The sequence below is a fragment of the Monodelphis domestica genome, chromosome 1 (assembly GCF_027887165.1).
Source record: "Monodelphis domestica isolate mMonDom1 chromosome 1, mMonDom1.pri, whole genome shotgun sequence".
In the NCBI taxonomy this organism is placed as follows: domain Eukaryota; kingdom Metazoa; phylum Chordata; class Mammalia; order Didelphimorphia; family Didelphidae; genus Monodelphis; species Monodelphis domestica.
This window is the reverse complement of record NC_077227.1, coordinates 424,132,518-424,152,320: the sequence shown is the minus strand read 5'-3', so window position 1 is coordinate 424,152,320 and position 19,803 is coordinate 424,132,518. Positions and strand designations below refer to the sequence as shown.

General features: G+C 36.8%; 1 protein-coding gene and 1 long non-coding RNA gene across 6 annotated transcripts in view; one reads left to right on the top strand and one right to left on the bottom strand.

The window, feature by feature from the left end:
- STRBP (spermatid perinuclear RNA binding protein) overlaps positions 1-19,803 on the top strand; it is a 150,602-nt gene that overhangs the window by 111,421 nt on the left and 19,378 nt on the right. For 3 of the 5 annotated variants that reach the window (XM_007474627.3, XM_007474625.3, XM_007474624.3), the window contains 4 exons: positions 352-492; positions 2,963-3,086; positions 8,883-8,927; positions 12,343-12,847. In XM_007474627.3, coding sequence (XP_007474689.1) covers positions 352-492; positions 2,963-3,086; positions 8,883-8,927; positions 12,343-12,419 — 387 coding nt within the window. In that variant the 3' untranslated portion in view covers positions 12,420-12,847. Of the gene's footprint in view, positions 1-351; positions 493-2,962; positions 3,087-8,882; positions 8,928-12,342; positions 12,848-19,803 lie in introns of those variants that run through there. The other 2 variants (XM_056812111.1, XM_056812110.1) reach the window with 1 other exon arrangement.
- LOC103099248 (uncharacterized) lies at positions 5,939-9,695 on the bottom strand. Its single transcript, XR_458126.2, has 3 exons — positions 9,393-9,695; positions 8,540-8,670; positions 5,939-7,605 (listed from the first exon to the last, which is right to left on the bottom strand). It is a non-coding gene; the product is annotated as an uncharacterized LOC103099248 (long non-coding RNA).

The window sequence follows — 19,803 nt, the reverse complement described above, 5'->3', positions numbered from 1 at the left end:
GATTGAGTTTTTCTGATTCTTTCCCTTATTTTGAATATATTTCATACTTGATTATATAGATGGTCAAAATAGCTAGTCTTGACATTCATAGAAATCAAGAGGGGAAAAACACAGTTGGCTCTCACCCAACTGAGAATAACTTTTTGGAGACCTTTGAACTTAGAAGTTCCTTGTGGAGTTTTTTTGTTTGTATACTTAGATAATTTTATGTCCTGGCATTGGAGGGTGGGGACAGAATTTTCCACAGAATTTGATGTATTTCAGTTTTAAAACCTCAGTGAACTAAAATATGGGTTAAAAAATTGGGTAGTGAACTAAAATAGTGGGTAAAACTGAAACTTTGTATTTCAGGTAGAAGTAGATGGACAGAAATTCCGTGGTGCAGGTCCAAATAAGAAGGTAGCAAAAGCCAGTGCAGCATTAGCTGCCCTGGAGAAGCTATTTTCTGGACCCAATGCAGCAAATAATAAGAAAAAGAAGATTATTCCTCAGGTATGATTTGTAGTGTTAAATTTTTTTTTAATTTGTCAAATATTTGCTGAGTAGCTGTTTAGGGACCAGTATCTGTGTAAGGCACTAACTTTTGTCATGTTGTTTCTTCCAAATATTAGTCCACATATAGCAGCCTCTACATAAACTTAGATTGTGTGTGTGTGTGTGCGTGTGCGTGTACGTGTGTGTGTGTGTGTGTGTGTCTGCTCTTAGGTAGATTGGCCCACACATACTCTGTCCCTGCTCTCTCCTTGAAGACTTCATGGAGGGTAGATAGGTAGGTGAATGGATTGAGAGCCAGGCCATGGTTCTGGGTTCAAATCTGGCCTCGGGCATTTCCTACCTGTGTGACCCTGGGCAAATCACTTAACCCCTATTGCCTAGCCTTTACCACTCTTCTGCCCTGGAACCAATATATAATAGTGATTCTAAGACAGAAGGTAATTTTTTTTTTTTAAAGAATTTATGACTTGCTATGACCTACCATGACTTGTATATCCATCCATGCTATGGTAAGGCATTTGAAATGATTTAATGGTGGTTTTGCAAAATACCCTGCAGTTTGTAAGAGGTCCTTTCCTATATATGCTTGTATTGCATACTTTTCCATCGTGAGAGGATGGTGAGTTCAACACACCTAATTTAGGTCCTATTAGTGGACAGATGATAATGGTAAATGTGATGGAAGAGAAGAGACAGTTCTCATTCCCAGGAAATGAGTTTATAGTCTACTTAGGAAAAGGTAAGATATTTTAATAACTCAAATATCCCAAGTATATAGTTGAAATATAAAGTACTAGGTGAGATCTGAGGAAGAGCTTACTTTTTGAAAGGGTAAGCAATAGGATTAAGGAAGGCTGCATTGAATTGGCCCCTTGTTTGAGCTTGAAGAATGTAGATTTTTGTAGCCAGAGCTGGGAAGAGGAGGTTAATTTCAGATGTGTAGGAAAGGGTATGTGTCCTTTCTACCTTCAATTTAGATTAGGACAGGGTGTATCAGTTTTCATCTTTGTATACCCATTACCACTTACACTGCCCTGCACCTAGTAGAGACTAAATATTTGAAATAATGGTTGAATAAGACTAGAAAGGTAGTTTGGAGCCAGATTAGTGGGGCACCTTGAATGTTAAGTTAAGGAGCCTTAAACTTTATTAACGAAGACCTTGAGAGAAATTCAGGTGTTTAAGCCAAGGGACCAATGATTAGAGCCATTCCTTGTGGAAGTTACTTTGTCAGTGGAACATAATATAATTGGGGAGCAGTAAAAAAAGGGGTGATGTAATGGGGATGAGGAGATACTTGAATAAACTGAAAGCATAGTGCCTTCGTGTATTTTTCCTGGGGCATCTGTTTCTTAGGTAACTCACTTCACAGCTTGGGGATAAATATAGTCAGTGCTGATATTTAGATTGTGATTGGGCATGAACTTGCTAAATAAATAGTCTTTGTTTTACTTTTAGCTCAATCATATAATAATAATAATGATGATAATGATAGCTATAACTCTCAGGCTTGCAAAGTTTTAATCTTGCAACATCTTTATAAGGTCAACATTGCAAATGTTGTTAACACCATTTTGTAGAAAAAAAGCTGAGGCTTTGAAAGAGGAAGTCATTTGCTTTGAGTCACAACTTGTTACTCTTAGAATTAAATTTGGATCTTCTAAGGATCGAGGTCCATAAAATCATTTTAGTATCATTTAGTATCATCATTAGTAACAATGGTTTCATAATGGGCCTCACTTTGATGTATTTTCCAAACATATATTGAGGTAATTTGGTGGTGGGTCAACTTTGGATAAATTGTCTGGTTCTTTTTTTGTATGATTATAGCACATTATAATAGAAGTCCTACATTTATTTATTAGTTTTAGCTGCCAGGCTTGTATATGAGAAGCAATAAAAACTATATAGCATTGTCCAAATGCTATAGGATTATTAGCTTTAATACTTCAAATATCGATGTCACCTTTATTGAGTTAGATCACAACCCTCTCCACACCTTAGTTAGATATTTTCATGAGTTTCTGTAGCCAGGTTTGTGGTGATGAGCTTTTGTACTTAAATCAGCTTGTTCTTGGATGATAGGCACAAAGTCTACTGATATAGGACTTATGGTAGTGATGTTGGGTTTTTGAAGGTTGTGCCAGTGGAGCACAGGCTCTAGCAGTTCTTAAACTTAAAAGACTTTGAATCCGAGGTTCAATGATAGACTTGGTCATCCAAAGACTCATGTAGCTGATAGTGAAAAGGTTCATCACCAGAAAATTGGTGACCAGAAGTTTAAAAAAAAAAAGTAGTTATCTTACTGTGCCATAGAAGGATTGGGATTTGTGTCTGTGGAAGGAATATCTATCTATGTGAAATTGTAGATATGTTAAAGTATCTAGGTATATGTGTAACATGCATTAAAGAGGGTGAGGACATTTCCAATTTCTTCAAGTAATGAACAGTGTGTTATTTGTAACAGGCCAAGGGTGTAGTAAATACAGCTGTGTCGGCGGCTGTCCAGGCAGCCCGGGGGAGAGGAAGAGGAACCCTTGCAAGAGGAGCTTTTGTTGGCGCTGCAGCTGCCCCTGGTTACATAGCTCCAGGTAGGACCCATATTGATGGGGGTGAGGAATTAGCATGTAAGTGCTAACTGTGTGCCAGGCACTGGGCTAATAAGTGCTTTATAAATATTACCTCATTGGACCCTTGTAAGGTAAGTACTGTTATGATCCCCATTTTACTGTTTAAACTGAACCACATTCAGTAAGTGTCTGAGGCCAATTTTAAACGCTGGTCTTTCTCTGAGCCCAGTGCCTACAAAAGATCTAACTTCTGTTCTCAACTGAGCTTTAAAAGCTACGCCCTACAAGTTTTGGGGATATTAAAAAAGTACTCTGGCATTTCTCTAGCACTTTGTGGTTTACAAATCACATTTTTTACATGAATCTCATTTTGACAGATGAGGAAACTGTGGTTGAGTGATGAAAAGATTTGTCCTTGGCCACATAACTGATAAATGTAAGACCTGGTTTTGTGCTCAGCTCTTGTGTGTGGTACATTGTCCTGCCTGCAGACACACAGAAGAGAATATTGAGGCCAATAATGACCATGAACTTCTTCTTCTTCAAACAGAACTAGACATCACCCTCTACTTTATCCTCCTTTTGCCTTTTCTCTAGTAATAATGGCCTTCATTCCCTTCCTCCTTCTCTCTCTTTGTCCTTGAAATCTCTCTGTATTGTTCCTTCCTTACCACCTTTAAACATTCTCAGGTTTCCCTCTGTCCTGAAAAAAAAAACAAAAACTTATACTAGACAGTTTCAATTCCTCATTCTGTATCTTCCTCATAAAAGCTATTGATACTTATACTTACTCTCCTTAACCCTTCACACTCTGACATCTAATCTCATCACTCATCTGAAACAGCTTTCTCCCTTGTAACCAAATGCCAGATTTGATAGTTTTATCTTATTTCTTATCTCTCTTGACCTATCTGTATGTTGCATTTAACTCTTCTCTTGAATATACTTTTCTAGATTTTCATGATGCTATTTTACTCTCTCATTGATCCTTCTTTGTCCATATTGTTGACTTCCATTCATTTAATAATCACCTCTGTGTAGTTGACTCACAGATCTGTATATCTAGTTTCAAATTTCTTCCCCTGAGCTTTTGTCCTGTATCAGTAATTGCCCATTAGTCATTTCAAAACATGTTCAAAACAACTATTTTCTTTCTCTTAACAATTTCTTTATTTCTGTCAGAGGCATCACCTCTCAGGTTCATAACTGTGCAGTGTTATGCTTTACTCCTTATTCTTCCTCATCTCACATATCTCATCGATTGTGTTAAATTTATGTCGTTGGACTAAATCTATTATTGTTGGTCGCCAGGGATTTAATTTCTAAATCCCAAAATGGATTTTGGAGTAAAGTAAATGGAATTTATGGTAGTTTATTTACAATAGAGGGAAGATATTAAGGAAGAGAGAAAAGGGGGGGGAGAGAGAGAGAGAGAGAGAGAGAGAGAGAGAGAGAGAGAGAGAGAGAGAGAGAGAGAGAGAGAGAGAGAGAGAGAGAGAGAGAGAGAGAGAGCTCTGGCTTCCTCAGAACCAGGTAGAAATTCTAAGCCCCAGCCAAGGAAAAGGAGTCTCAAGAAGATGGGCCTTTCTTGGAGGTTCACACCTCCAGAAAGGCAAGGAAACTAAGTCAGCCTTTCACTCACCAAGGTGACTGTCTAAAGGGAAAGCAGCCTGAGGTCTCCTGCATGAGCTCCTCCAGGGGTCCAGTTCCACAATCAAGTGTCTTCACTCCAAGTCTAAGTGTCTATCTTCCAGTCTCTCCTCCGAGTGACTCTTCACTCCAAGCCCAAGTGACTGAATCTTGATTGATCCAAGTCCGAATGTCCGAAACTCTTCAATCTCCTTGTGGGTTTCTGTTTCCTCTATTTAAAGATCTTTTTCTTTTGTGTCACCTCCCCCAAATTTTACATCTACCAATCACGGCAGATGCTCTTCTCCAGGACTGCCCACTCAATGTATGAAATGGGTGTTCACACCTTTTGTAGTTAGTTAACACCTTTTTTGGTTAGTTAACACCTTTTTGTAGTTAAAATGGGTAGATCTACTTTAAATACTGAGTTAACACTTTGGGGATTAAGATCTAAAAATAGGGGATTACAATTTTATCTTCATTGTCAAGGAAGAGCTAAGTACACCTTCATTGTTAAAATCAGGAGATAGCCAAATCCAGTCTTCACAATTGCCATGTCTTGTTACTTTTATATATTTTCTCTACTCATAGTTACTTCTTGTCTTTTTCCCCCACTCTGGCCTTTCCTCTACCCTGCAATTCAAATGACTTCCCTACAACCCAGGTCTAATCATATCACTTTCTATGCTCAGTCAGCCCTGTGCCATCCTGTTGCTCCAAAGATCAACTATAAACTCTTCTGTTTATCTTTTAATGTCTTTTATAGCCTCGGAGGTAACCCCACTGTCCCTGTCTTTTCACACATGCCATTCAATTTCTCATCACTGTACACTGCCTTTCTGCCTTGTTTGGAATGCTTCCTTCTTACTCCAACCTCATCTAAGTACCTCTCTTCCTTCAATCCATTGCTCAGTAAACAACTTCTATACATAGCCTCTCCTGATTTCCACTAACTGCTAGTGCTCTCACCCATAAACTACCTTGTATTTTTAAGTATTTTGTATTTTATGTTTTCTGTGTGTACTTATATGTAGTTATTTTCTCAATTTGACTGCGTTTCTTGAGAAAAGGGGGATTTTTTGTTCTTTGTTTTTGATAACCCTAGCTTGTAGTACAGTATTTTTTACATAAGTGGGCATTTAATACATGCTTCCTAACTGGTATTTATGTAAATTGATTAACATAGTGTTACCTTATAACATATGTAGTGTTTTATTTTTACTTCTAATGGATTATTTGGAGGAACTAGAGCTAGGTGAGATGAAAAATGAGCAGACTTCATGTCCTGAACAGTATTTTTATTGTTTGTTAGGGCCATGCTCTTATACAGATGAGGGGATTGAACTAAATATCTCTAAGGTCCATTCTTACTCTCTCTGAGGTTCTCTGATTTTGTTGTTCCTTAAACTCAATTGATATCTGCTTCCCTATAACTTATTTTTGTTCTCCAGTATCACTCAGACCAGCTCTCAAATCCTTGCTGATAGCAATCATTTCCTCCCCCTTATCTTCCAAGGTTTTTCTCCAGTTCTTTGAATTGGTGATCATACTACTTGAAGTTTTCTCTAATACTTTTAAGGTTTATAAAATGCTTTACTAACAATAACATTGTGCATTAAGTATTACATAAGCAGTCGCAAATATCATTGCTCCTTGTTTTACACATGAGCGGAAACTGGTACTTAGATTATGACTTGCCCAGGATTGTCACCAGGAAGTACTAGAAATTAAATTTGAACCCAGGTCTCCTAATTTCAAGTTCATTGCTGTTTCCATTATCCCAAACTTAAGTGTTATATAAAAACCTTTGTTACTAATATGTATGTAGTATGGTTACCAGATCCATTACTATCCTAGTTACTTTTGAGAAGTTTTAGCTTGGCAGTTTCATTTTTAAAATTGTTCCAATTCCAGTTAGACATAATAATTTCACATAGGATTTTAACTAGAGCAGAATGTGTGAGTGTGTTTGTGTGTGTATGTCCATCCATGTGCTACTTTATCCAGCCATTCTTTTTGAGTAATTATTAGTCATTATTAGACAATTGTCAGAGTTCACATTTCCTCCTAAAAAGGAGCCCACAACATTTTTTTTTTGTGGGAGAGGGGGAAGATAGAGCCTGAGTTTATCTGTAAACTGAATGTTTACTGAATGGTTGGATTAAGATGGTCCTGTCTAGTTCTAGATCTATGTTAGTCTAGATGTCTTGTCTACCAAATTCTTTGAAAAGTTTTAGCCACGTTTTCCTTTAGCTCAATTAATTCTTGTATTTTTATCTTATTTTTTTTTTAATGAGTTACATTATGGAAGCTTGGTATACTTTGAATAGCATCTTCATTGACTGTGTGATGAATAATCACTTCTAGAACTAGACTTTCCCTTGTTAAAGTTTTTATTTTTTTTCTGGTTTTACTTTTGTTTTATACTTAACACTTACAGTGTCTGTGACTTGTGTGGACCTATGGTGAAGAGATATTCTTTCTAATAATAAGTTTGCATTGATATAGCCCTTTTTGGTTACAAACCAATTTAACATATAATTAATTTGATTTCCACAAATAACTTGTTCAACTACCTACCTTACTATTCTTACTGATATTTGATAGATGATGAATACCCCCTCTATCCCCAGTTGATGTAACTTGGCCGAGGTCATAGAGCAAGATGAGTGTCAGAGCCATGGTTCAAATTCAGGTCTACTAAGCCATGATGCTTTTTTCTATTATAAGATTAGGAAATAGAGTGACTTAACCTAAAGGTCTTGGGTACATGATCTAGGGTAGAGGCAAAAGTTGTGACTTCAGGCAAGAAGATCAGAATTGAGGTGACCTTGGGAAAGTCATTTCATCTGCCCTTTAATATCTTGATCTTGCATAAATCAGTATTTCTCTCAACCTCACTTTTCTCCATCTGTCAAAATGAGAAGATTGTATTAAGTGATCTCCCAAGTTCTTCTTGCTCAGAATTCACCAATTCTCCCTGATGTAAACTTTTATTATCTCTCTTTTTTTTTTTAATTTCAAATTTAATTTAAAAATATTTCCCATGGGTCACATTATTCATGTTGTCTCCCTCCTCTCTTCCCTTCCCCCTCCCAGAGTTGACAAGCAGTTCCACTGGGCTATACATATATTTTTATCATCTCTTAAATCAGGAATAATAAAATCTTGGCTAACCCCTTGGCTTTGTTACCACAGAGTGGTGTTCTAGAAATGTGATCTATCTTTTCTCTAGATTGAAATCCACCATGTAGTTCATTTTTTGTTTGCGTGTGTCAGGAGTGTTATCTTTTGTCTTTCACTGATGCGTACAGGTGTGTATATTGGTTTTCTTATGGCCCTAAATAAAAGTTTGCAAACTTTAATATTACTAGTTGTATTTTTATTCTACTTGCTGATCCTTGACTGAATAAGGGTACTAGCATATGGTGGAAGGTGTCTGTACTTGGACTAAGACAATGTGGCATATAATTCCAGTTTTGTCACATTCTACTCGTTTTGGACCATTAATACTTTACAGAAGCTTGCAGGGATGGAAGAAAGACAGCATGGTGAAAGGGAAATTTGAATTTGAGTCATAAGCCTACAAGATATGAGTTTAGTTTCTGACACTGCTCCTTTGGACAGATAATTAAACCTCTTTGGACTTTAGGTTCCTTCTGTGTAAAATGACATGGATGGACTGACTATATGATCTCTGAGGTCCCTTCTGGTCCTAAACCTTATTGTGTATTCAAACCTAATCATTTTTACAGATGAAGAAGCTAAAGTTTAGAGATAGGATATGACTGATGTGCCTTAGAGGACTAATAAATAGATGTAGGTCCAAAACTTTTTTTACTTACTTTTATCAGTCTTTTGCCTATGGCAGATCACTTTTCTTCTTTGAGTCTTAATTTCTCCAACAGTTAAAATAGGTATTATCATTGCTCTTTCTCCATTCCAGGTGTGTGATCAAGCAAGTGTTTCATATAATCTGTTGAGAATCATAAGAATGAGAATCATTACATGAAAGATATTTTTCTGAGGTTCTTTCTAGCTCTTGATATATGTCTTAGAAATATTTCCATCTTTAAGGATCATTGCAGCTCTTTAAGTAGGTATTCTAGCCCATTTTTATGAATGCATAGTGCAGGTGTTGATTTTGATTTTTCAAGCCTTGATCACTTTTCTCATTGTTTGCTCTAGGTTACGGCACGCCCTATGGCTATAGCACAGCTGCTCCAGCCTATGGTATGTACAACCTCTTACTGACCTCTGCCATTCCTGACTCTATCCCAGCAATCCAAACTCCAGTTTGATTTCAGGGTTCGTATCAGTTAAACTAGAGGGACCCCAAAAAACTCAATCAGTATGGTGACCATACAGAAATTCACTCTGAATAGTGCCATAACCTTGTGGTTCTTGGTTTGGTTGGAGTAGCTTCCTTCCTTTGTTGCTTTTCCTGGTCGTTGAAGGACTGCTTGTCTAACTGCCTGTTTTCTTACCATATTGAATTTTACTATTTTAACAAGTTCTCCTCACAGCCAACTTATACCCCATTCAAAGACAACCTAAGGGCCACACATGTTATATATCGGATATAGGTATGCATTCTGGGGATGTGCAAATTGTAGAGGCTGCTCTCATTTCTAGGTATCACTAACTAGTTATAACATTGTCCCTTACTGATTAGAGTCAGGGATGTGCAATAAATACCAAGTAGCAAAAGTATCCATCTCTTCTTTTCCACAAGTATTGCTTTGGGAATTCATCGTTCCAGCATATAAATTGGGAGTTAAATCCCAGTATAGATATAGAGCTAGAGATTAGGATGACAGGATGGTATAGTGGAAGTCATTTTGTCTTGGGAACCAGGACGCCCAGATTTAAAATCTGGTTTTATCCTTGTCACTGGAGAAGTCAGTTTTTGCTTTCTAGGCTTCAGTTTTCTCCTCTCAATGTTAAATGAGTCAGTTAGATTCAATGATTTTTTTTTTAAGGCCCTTACCCTGAAGTACCCCACTGACTGACTGTTCTAAAGAGAACCTGGCAGTTCTAGGGAAGATTTCAGTTGGCTGGATGGAATCTTCTATCACTACTGAGTGAGCAATAAAAAGACCATTAGCCAATTTATCCCACTTGGCTCTTTTGGTAACTTTGAATGAGATTTATGTGGTAATGGAGGCAGAACATTTTGGAGTCAGTCATATGGTCACATATACCTGCCCTGGCTTGGGCTCCCTGTTTTTGAATTAGCTGTTTGGAGGATGTCAAAGAGACAGACAGACAGACAGACAGACAGACAGACAGACACATACACACACACACACACACACGAGAGAGAGAGAGAGAGAGAGAGAGAGAGAGAGAGAGAGAGAGAGAGAGAGAGAGAGAGAGAGAGAGAGAGAGAGAGAGAGAGAGAGAGAGAGAGAGAGAGAGAGAGAGAGAGAGAGAGAGAAGAAATAGGTAGTGTATTTAGAATAACAGGGAAGAAACTTTTAATGTGGCCTCTAGAAGCCATATTAGATGATGTTTGAATCTTGGAGCTAGTCTTTTATACTTTTGAATTATTATATATTCCCAATAAAATGAAAGTTTTGCATCTTGGCAGGCCAAATGGGTTTTAGATGTTCCTTCAGTTATTGGGTGCCATTTTGCCATACATCATACCTAGGGTCAAGACTTGATTTGAGTCTTAGCTTTGCCACCAACTGGCTGAACAACCTTGAGTCAGGTCTGAAAATTAGGATGATAGTGATAAGGACTTAGAGCCAGAAGGTTTTGAATTTGAGTTCTGGTTCCAGCACTTACTATTTGTATGACTTGCTCAATTTCATCATCTGTAAAATGAGAATAGCAACAATAATAACGATAAAATTACTGATCTTAAAGCATGGTTGTGAGGTGCTATAGAAGGTGCTATAGAAATTACCTGACTCATAGACTTGGAAGGATCAAATGAGACAATGTATGTAAAATCTGTACATGTAGATAAGTTTTTGCTCTCCTTATTTTAATTTTAACTTTTAGCAATTCATTTTGGTAAGCAATTTAGTAGGTATGTTATGTTTAAGAGTATTTCACCTTTTTGTAAGGGTGACTTTTCACATCTCCCCTTTCCTTGCCAAACTGGGATACACATAGGTATTTTTTGAAGCTTTTTTCTTGCCTCATACCATATTGCTGGTCCAAGGGCAGAACAAATTATTAAATAATTGGGGGGGGGGGAAAGGGGGTTAGGATATAGCCATTAATATATTGAGTTCATGAATTCTCTTTTCACAGTAAAAAGTTCTATCTTCTTTATTCTGCTTAAAATTTTGAATGTCTCTTATTGTCTATTTGGCTTGAAAATTTCTTCTACTTCCCATTTCTCTTCTGAAAATTAGAAGTATTAATTGATAAGAATAGCATTAGTTTCAAAGCTATACATATACATTCTCATTTGATCCTTGTAATATCCTTGTTAAATCAGGGGGAATAATTTTACTCCATTTTACAGATGAACAAACTGAGTTTTAGAGAGATTAAGTAATTTGCCCATGCTTATGTGACTGGTAAGTGGTAGAGCCTAGTACTTGAATCTGGATCTCCATACCCTTAAGCCAACCCAGATCAAATGATTACTACTTAGTATGAGATAGCAGACATTTTTTTTTTATACCAGTACCATCCTGTCTCCAAATTACATTCATACTTTGCTCCATTGCTCCTTACCTAATCACTATTCTCTGTCCTCTGTTAACCTTGTGCTTCTGTCCACATAGAGCCTGACTTGCAAATGTTCCCATCCTCTTTGTCCCATATAACTGACTTCAAAAATGTGTGAAATTAGATGCCCCCCATTCTTCCACATAAAGAGTTTTGTTTTTTGTTTTTTTGTTTTTTTTAAAAGAAATGTTCTTGTGATGCAAAACTACTTAAATGGCGCTTTCTTTTGGCTGTAAGGGAAACGTCTTTTGGCCTTTGTAAAGCTGTTGCATGTTGGGAAACGTTCTTCTGATCATCTGGTGCTCTGGAATACCTGCTGTTGCTGCTTTGTGATTTCTATATAGGTTAAATCTGAGCGAACAGAAATAGAAGCCGATTTTCAAACCCTACCTGAGTATGCAGAAGTTTGCGAGGCCACAAGAACTAATTTAATTATGAAATTCAGCAAGCCATTAATCTTTCCAGATTTGCCATGCCAATATTACCATCATTATCCCCTCCTATGTTAAGAATTCCATTGATTGGGGCTTTATTTAAGGTCTCTTTACAGTTGGCTAATCTCCAGAGAACAGTTGGGCTTGCCTTTTACAGTTTATTATGGCCCCATAAAACATAGCCATCAAACTTTTGAGAAAAGTCATTTGTATTTCAAAATTAAATTCAGAATTATAGCCCAACAGTATTATCCTTGATCTTTGGTCATTGATGGTAAAAAGTCTATTTTGGGGGAGGAGGGAAAAAAGGGATGGAGAAAAACCTACCCAAAGCAATTATTTTTAGGCAAAATATTGCATATTACAAAAGAATAATTGGTGATGCCAATTGCCAGACCTAAGCAAATGCATTGACTGACTAATCTGGAAAGGGTTAATAATATGACTGTTAAGACTTTTTAATCTGATTTTTTTGGATTGTTAAACTCATTTGGAGTCCTCTCCGTTTCTTCTTTCTGTAGGTTTGCCCAAGAGAATGGTTCTGTTGCCCGTTATGAAATTCCCAACCTATCCAGTTCCCCACTACTCATTCTTTTAGCAAATGGCTGAAGCTAATTCCTATTGATTGAGCAACAATCCAGTCCAGTCCCGAATATTAGAAGAGAGAACAAGCCTTTTTATCCGGTTTCCTTTGAACACATAACTTGCGCAAAAATGATTTGTAAAGAACATCTTTTCCTACTTTTGATTTTTTGATTTTAACAAATGCAAATTTAGTTCTCTAAAACTTGAAAGAAAAAAATACATACAAACCTTCCATTCCCTCACCCCCATCAAAAACCTAGTTCTGTGAAACGTTACCTCATTTTCCGATAATAACTTATACCAGCCCTTCTGTTCTAGGGGAAAAACTAGCCGCTCAAAGTTTGTTTTAAATGAAGTCTCAGATTATGTAAAATTAAATTTGTGAAGGATGTATAGAGTATAAAACAAGGATCACAAATAAACTGTTTTTGTTGTAACACAGAGTAATGCCTGGTTCCTGATGCAGTCATCTATTCTTGGCCCAGGGTTAACTCATTCAGGCTGTAGTTATTTATTTTTTAATATGAGAGAAACTTCATTTAATCTCCAATTCGGTAAATACTAAGGTGTGTAATGAGGCCAGTGGAATTGGGGTTTGGTATAGTGTTTTAGCTTATTTTTTATACTTGTTATCAGAGCATACTTAAAACTTCACAGGGTTAAAGACAAAGGACATAGTTAAAACTGAATGATCCATAATTTAGTAATTTAGAGATGGACCCTCACAACTGTAAGCAAATTGCCAGACAAACAGCACAAAAAAAGTTGTTGCTAATGTTAGGTGAGCCCTTAAATTTTGTGAGCCCACTTAGCACTTGGGACTAATACCTTCTTCCTCTATCCCAATCAAAGGTCAAGATTGATTCTGTAAATGGGATTGCTTTTAATGTGGATAGCCCAAAGATATGATATGGGTGGGTTAGAAGTAGTGAGGAGAAGGAATGTAATGGTTTTTGAGTTCAAGGGCAGCCTGTTACAGTGGAAATAGCCCTGAACTAGGAGTTGGGAGCCTGGGATTCAAGTCAAGGCTCTATCACTTAACATGTGTTTTTTTGTAAGTCCTTTACCCTTCTTAGGCCTAAGTTTCTGCCTCTGTCAAATGAGGGGGTTGGACTAGGCCATCTCGAAGGTCCCTTCCATTTCTAACAATCAGTGAACCATAAAACACAACAAATCAAGCAATCAGTCCTCTTGTTCTTGTGGCCTTCACTCTGTAAGCTACTGTGTTCACTCCTGGGACTTTATAGGCAGAGATGATTAGCAATTTTCCTTGGACTCCATGAAGGGGTTTTGTTTTCCACTTTAATTCTTGGAGATCAAAGCAGCAACAAGGTCCCCATGAAAACTTGCTATTCAATTGTCCCAATTCTTGTTGAGTGCTGCTGTGGAAAGTGACAGGTTTCAGCCATGGGTCAGCATTTCTACTCAGGCTAAGTATTTGAACTGGTAAAGAACAGCAGGGTAGGGGTGGCACTCTACTTCTGTCACTGGCCACAATGGAAAAGCTCATGCTACTTTTACTGAGAAGTAATGGTTTGTTTGATTAAGAAACTCACCTCCTCATGAAGCCACAGTTTGGGGCCTATGGGGCCTATAAACCTCTGGTGGCATCTAAAGAATGGGTTGGTTGTCTTAATGTATTCTCCATTCTTTAGAGTTGATTGTAGTGGATTTGTTAAGATCTGAAAGAATGAGTTTTACTAATACACTCAAATAGTTGGTCTGTATCCTTGAAAATTTTTCAATGTGCACGATGGTAGAAAATATATGGTAAGATGTTGGGCATTACCATTGTCTATAATTAAAATATTTTGCTCAGTAGCAGAGAGACTTCGGAATATAGATAAAAATCTATAAACTTGACCTTTCTTTGTCTTCACTAGTGGTGGGTGAAACTTTAATCAAACATATCATTTTCATTGGGCCATTAGAATCTTTTCAGAAGTTAATTTCAATGGGGAATTTTAACTGTGGTTTTGATTTTACTCCGCTGACCTATGGATGAAATAAAGCCATCACTGAGAAGAAAAAGCATGGCTGGTAGCATCCAGTTTTTAAAAATTAATCATCCATTAGAATTATGTCTTCTCTTTCATTTTGAAGCCCTACTAATAATTGATGTTTGCAGCTATACTGTTATTTGAAATTGACCGCCCAGTTATTTAAAATTGACCATCCAATTTGAGTTCCAAGTTCTAATCGCTAGAAAATTCTTTTGACATAGCTCACTTGGTGTACTTACCAGAGCCCTCTGCAACTCCAAGAAAGGGAGCTGTGCTCTTTTCCGACATGATGGCAGTCATTTCAAACGATTTCTAGAGTCCATTCTCTTTCTTTCTTTCTTTCTTCTTTTTTTTTAAATTTTGTTGTTTGTTGGGAGTTACTAACCACATTGTAAATTTGCCCAGTTACCGCATTACTTTACATTTCTCTGCTTTTACTGAAAATGAATGAGCTGTCAGTTTCCTGATAGAAGTAACAACCCTTCTGCAAGTGTGAACTTTTGAGAGATCATGATGAGTTCAAAGTATCCTCTTCCTCCCTCCCTTCATTTTGTAATGAAAATTTCACTTACAGCGGAAAGAGCAGAGAAATCTAAATGGAGCTCTTGGCTCCATCAAACTGCTGGAATTAACCAGAAATTTTCTCTGCTCTTTTCCCTGCTGTAGGTGGTTTTTTCATTGACAGCCCCTATTGTCAGCCTCTGAGCGTCGCACCTTTTATTATACACTTGGGCCCTCAAGATTTCTTCTCTGACTTCTAGAACCATCAGGTTGTGTGGCTTCAAATGGCTATTTCTCTGTCTTGATCTTGAGAGCAAATGTGACTTAATGCAGCTTTCAAATCCACAGTTTGGGTATCTTCCTTTTGAAGCGCTGACTTAACATGAACTCCGATCTTTTGACGGAAGAGCAATACTTTGACTCAAAGCCATGGGGGTCTCCTTTCCTCTTTTGGGAAACTCAGCAATAGATGTATATATAGTAATTCTTATATTCTTGTAGCTTAGTTTCAAGTTAGGAAGTTACAGATTTATGTAGAATTTGTAGCTAATTTGTGAGCTCCTGAGCCTGTTAACCTCTGCTGGTTTTGTTACTGTTTTTTTTTGGTTGTTGTTGTTGTTGTGTGTGTATGTGTGTGTGTATGTATGTATGTGTGTGTGTGTGTGCGCGTGTGTGAGTGAAAAGTTTTTTCTCACAGAAACCGAAGAGTTGAATTCCGAACTGCTTAAGTTAGCATTAACAATTCAACAAAAATCTGTCAAGCTCCTGCTTGCTATGTGCAAAAGCACTGTGCTGGGCACTGGGGGTGGTGGGAATTTGATAAGTACCATTCAGTCCCTACCCTAATGGAACTTTCCAGTCTAGTGGAGTGGGGTAAGATATGGTAGAAGGGATCTTGTTATTTCTTGGTCCAAAGCAGGTATCTTTCTTGAAGCCATTTCCCGTGTGTTGGACAAACCTGTGATACTCAGCAGATAATCACTTGAGTCTGCCAGAACTCAGGCAGTGACTTGTTTGTCACTGAGAGTCATTTGATTCTTTAGATTCTGAGGGTCAAAGAATCTCAAAAGCCTAACAATCTGTTGCAGTGTCAGGAAAAATGATACAGGAAGGTTTATGGTTTTACCTCTAGGGTGGGAGAAACCGTTCCTCAGTTAGGTCTAGAATTGTGGTCGTCTCTACTTGACAAAATAAACTTAGCTGCCAGGCATTGTTGGCTGTAAGATGGGAAAATTTCCAAGGGATTTTTAATTTGAGGGAATAATTGTGCAAGTACTTGAAGATCACAACCTAGTTAGTTGCATTACAAATGGCTAAAAGTGCTGAGGAAATACCTCTTGTATTTCACTCACATACTGGTGTTGGCCCCACTCTGTGTTGCAGGTTGATACTTTTTAAGCAGTTTTCAGCCTTTCTTTTTAACTTTTTATTCATGTTCTACTTAGACCTTCATAGCCATAGACACATATAAAATAGGCTAAAATGTAGTGGCTAAACTGTGATCTCAGTATAAAAAGGTAAGACCTTTTCTTTTCTGATTACCAAGAAAATGCAAAGTTACAAAGCAACTTACACCCACTTGCATCTGTGACAATCATACAGGATGCACTTAAATTGATCTGTTAGGTCTTAGAGATGTCCTATCTTTGTAAATGTTGTGGTCTGATATGTGATTTATACCTTTTTTTTTTTTAAAGACATGCAGTTATTTTCTTTTGAAGATAGTTAAATTCCTGTTGCTGGGGATGTGTGTATATACATATGTGTGTCTACATACAGAGAAGTGTGTATTCACCTATATATATATATATATATATACATATATATATATATAGCTACACATGTGCATATACACACATATAGTAGTATGTTTGTATATTCACACAAGTGTGTGTGCATATCCACACACAAATATGCATGTAAGATACGTGCATCTATACATGTATATATGTAAGTAAAAATATGTGCACCTGCACGTATATCAAATATGTATATACATGTCTATGTATACAATGTATGTTTCTAGAGTTACATATATGTGTCCTAAATATCTATACATATATGTACCCAAAGTGTGTGTATATGCATGCATTTGTATCTCATCTGTGTATCTGTCTATGGACATTTGTACCCAAAGTTATGTGTGTGCATATACATATATCCAAAATGTACATGTGGATGGTATACATGCATATATGTGTAATGTGCATGTAAATTAGATACATGTATGTACACACCTTTAAAAAGAATTGTGAGATGGTAAGAGCAAACCCAGCTTCGAGCCGTTTCTAACATCAGAGCACTGGTTATAGTCTGCATCCTGCCATTTTGAAAAGTGGAAGGTCAGCTTTGGTGCTTAGAACTTTCCCTTTCTTCCCCTTACACGTAGTTCCACATTGATATACATTAAGGCTCAAAGTGCCAGTTTCTTAGGGGGCAACCAGTTCTTTTGAGTAATGAAAATCCACATTACCCATTGTCTGTACCCATAATGGTAGTAGTAGTATGATACCCTTACTAAAAGCTATAAAAGCATCAAGAAGTTCTAGAACCTGAATGTAAAGCCAACTTTGGAAGACTTTCATTTGGTCAGATGACTCATGCTGTTGGCATGTTGGCTTTGCTGAGACTTAGAAGGTGTGGAGACCACCTAGATTTAAGACAAAGAAATTTGACTTAAAAATTTTGATATGTTTTCCATTTCAAGAAACTAGCTTGGTCTTAATTAAAAAATCTAGGGATTAGACCAGAAGTTTTAATAAGCATTTTTTTTTATTTCAAGTATTTCTTGTGGACTAGCAGTTGAAATGTATTTGATATGTATAGATTAAAATAAACTTAGGTTTTATATTTGCTTCTAAGTAGCAATTTTATTTCTATTATAAACTGTAAAGTTGCTGGGACAACTACTTTTTTTTCATACAGAATCTGTACATTTTATATGGCTTTGAAATTCAGGGTAGTTTCTTATCCAAGCATAAGTTTGGGACAGCTGGGTAAGAGACTTAATACTTCCTTCTAATAAACTCTGGTATGCATGATATCTGGACACATAGTGCATTCTGGGGGGCAGTTTTTAAATTGATTGATCATGATATGCAAAAGAAAAAAGGCATTTTGGTAACACTTCTCAACTAAAACATGCTTACAACAACAAGTTGACCCTTCTTTTTTGTTGATTGTATTGGTATAATTATTGTGCATGTCCCTAGTCTTTAAGAAATATGATGTAACACTAGCTTTGAAAGATATTTCTATCTACTGTTCAGTCCCCAGGGCATTTGGTAAATCAAGAATGTAAAGTTCACTGGTTCAGAAGGTATTCTTTGGTTCTAACAGTCTAAAATGGCCACTAGTTAAAATGGAGGAGAATCCAAGCCTGGGAAATGATTTTAACATCATTTTAGCAACATGACCTTCTTAAGAGATATAAGACCTTCTTAGTGCGTTCTCCAGCTGTGTTCTTTGGAGGTAAAATGCGTTGAGGAATTGAAAACTGCATCTGTTGGGAAGCAGGTTACACTGTAGGCCCTGGTTCCATAATTTTTTCCCTTTTGTCCTCTTGATAGTTTTGATATACAGCAGATATCTACTTTAGGATTTTTCTAAGTGATAAAGAGTGGGAATTAAGCCTCTGGGCTGTGTTGAAGACAGTACTAAACTGGATATTTTCATTTGATGTATGTAGCAAGAAGAAGGATGTAGGCTTGCCTTTGAATAGTGATTCAAAACCAGTGTTAAGAAATGTTCAGATGAAAAATCCTTGCTCAAATGAATGCTGTCTTCTTAAAAATCTCCCTTTCATCTTCTCCATGCCTTTTATGAGATCTCTTATGTCCCCTCTCCCCAGCCAAGATGGTTCTCTTGAATTCAGAATCTTCATTTGAAAAAATGGACATCTTGGTTATTGATCCATCAGCATTTTAGTAGTATTGGTCATAGACTTCTTATTAGGAGAATGGACATAGGAAGTTAAATACTAATAGTTTATTATTGGAATAGGTCCTCCTTTTTACTGCTCATGTGAAGATTCTTTTTTCAGCAATTAACTTATACAGAACTTTTAATAGTCATCTGTTCTCTGTATAATAAAGAATTTGACTTTTTTCTTGTTTGCTAAGTTTATGGATATAGAGCCAAATGAGTCTTACTCAAAGTCCCCATTAAGCTCTATTTCATCAGAATTTATTTTTCATAATGGCGCACAACATTTTGTTAGTTTTGTTTTATTTCTCTTTAATGGAGTAAGCACACATTTATTAGTGATTAGAGGGATAAAGGGGGGGGGAAGAGAGAGAGAGAGAAAGAGAACACATACATCTTTGAAGAATACAACTTAATAGTTGTATAGTTCATGTTTATTTGTTAAAGAAGCATTTTAAGTTGGTTTCTTTGGAATTCATTCAATCGTACTCTTCATTTTAGTTGAAGATGGAAGCAGGCCCTAGGTAGGTTAAATGTCTTACTTAAAACCAGTTTTTTTCTCTTCTGTCCCATGCTGTTTGCCTGTGGTGCTTTGAATCATAGAAAAGGAATTTCCCATAGGAAAGTGAATTTCTTGAATTGGCTAACCCCATTTACTGAAAGGAGTTAATAATGACCTTTCTGTTTGGCTTCCAGACTTATTAGACATGCAGCTTAAAAGTGTGCTTTACCTTTCATGTGGGAGTGAAGTTAAGCTTTTCTTACTTGGCAGTAGAATTAGTACCAGTGGATAGAAGTTTGAGAAGAATATTTTGACTCAAAAATATGTGGAAGTATTTCCTCTATTTGGTACTGTTCAAAAGCATAGTGAGTTGTTTGGGGACTAGTTTTTTTTTTCATCATTTAAAAGTCTTCAAGCAGAATTTTCATAAACAGCTATTGATAATGTTGTAGAATGTTCCTTTTCAG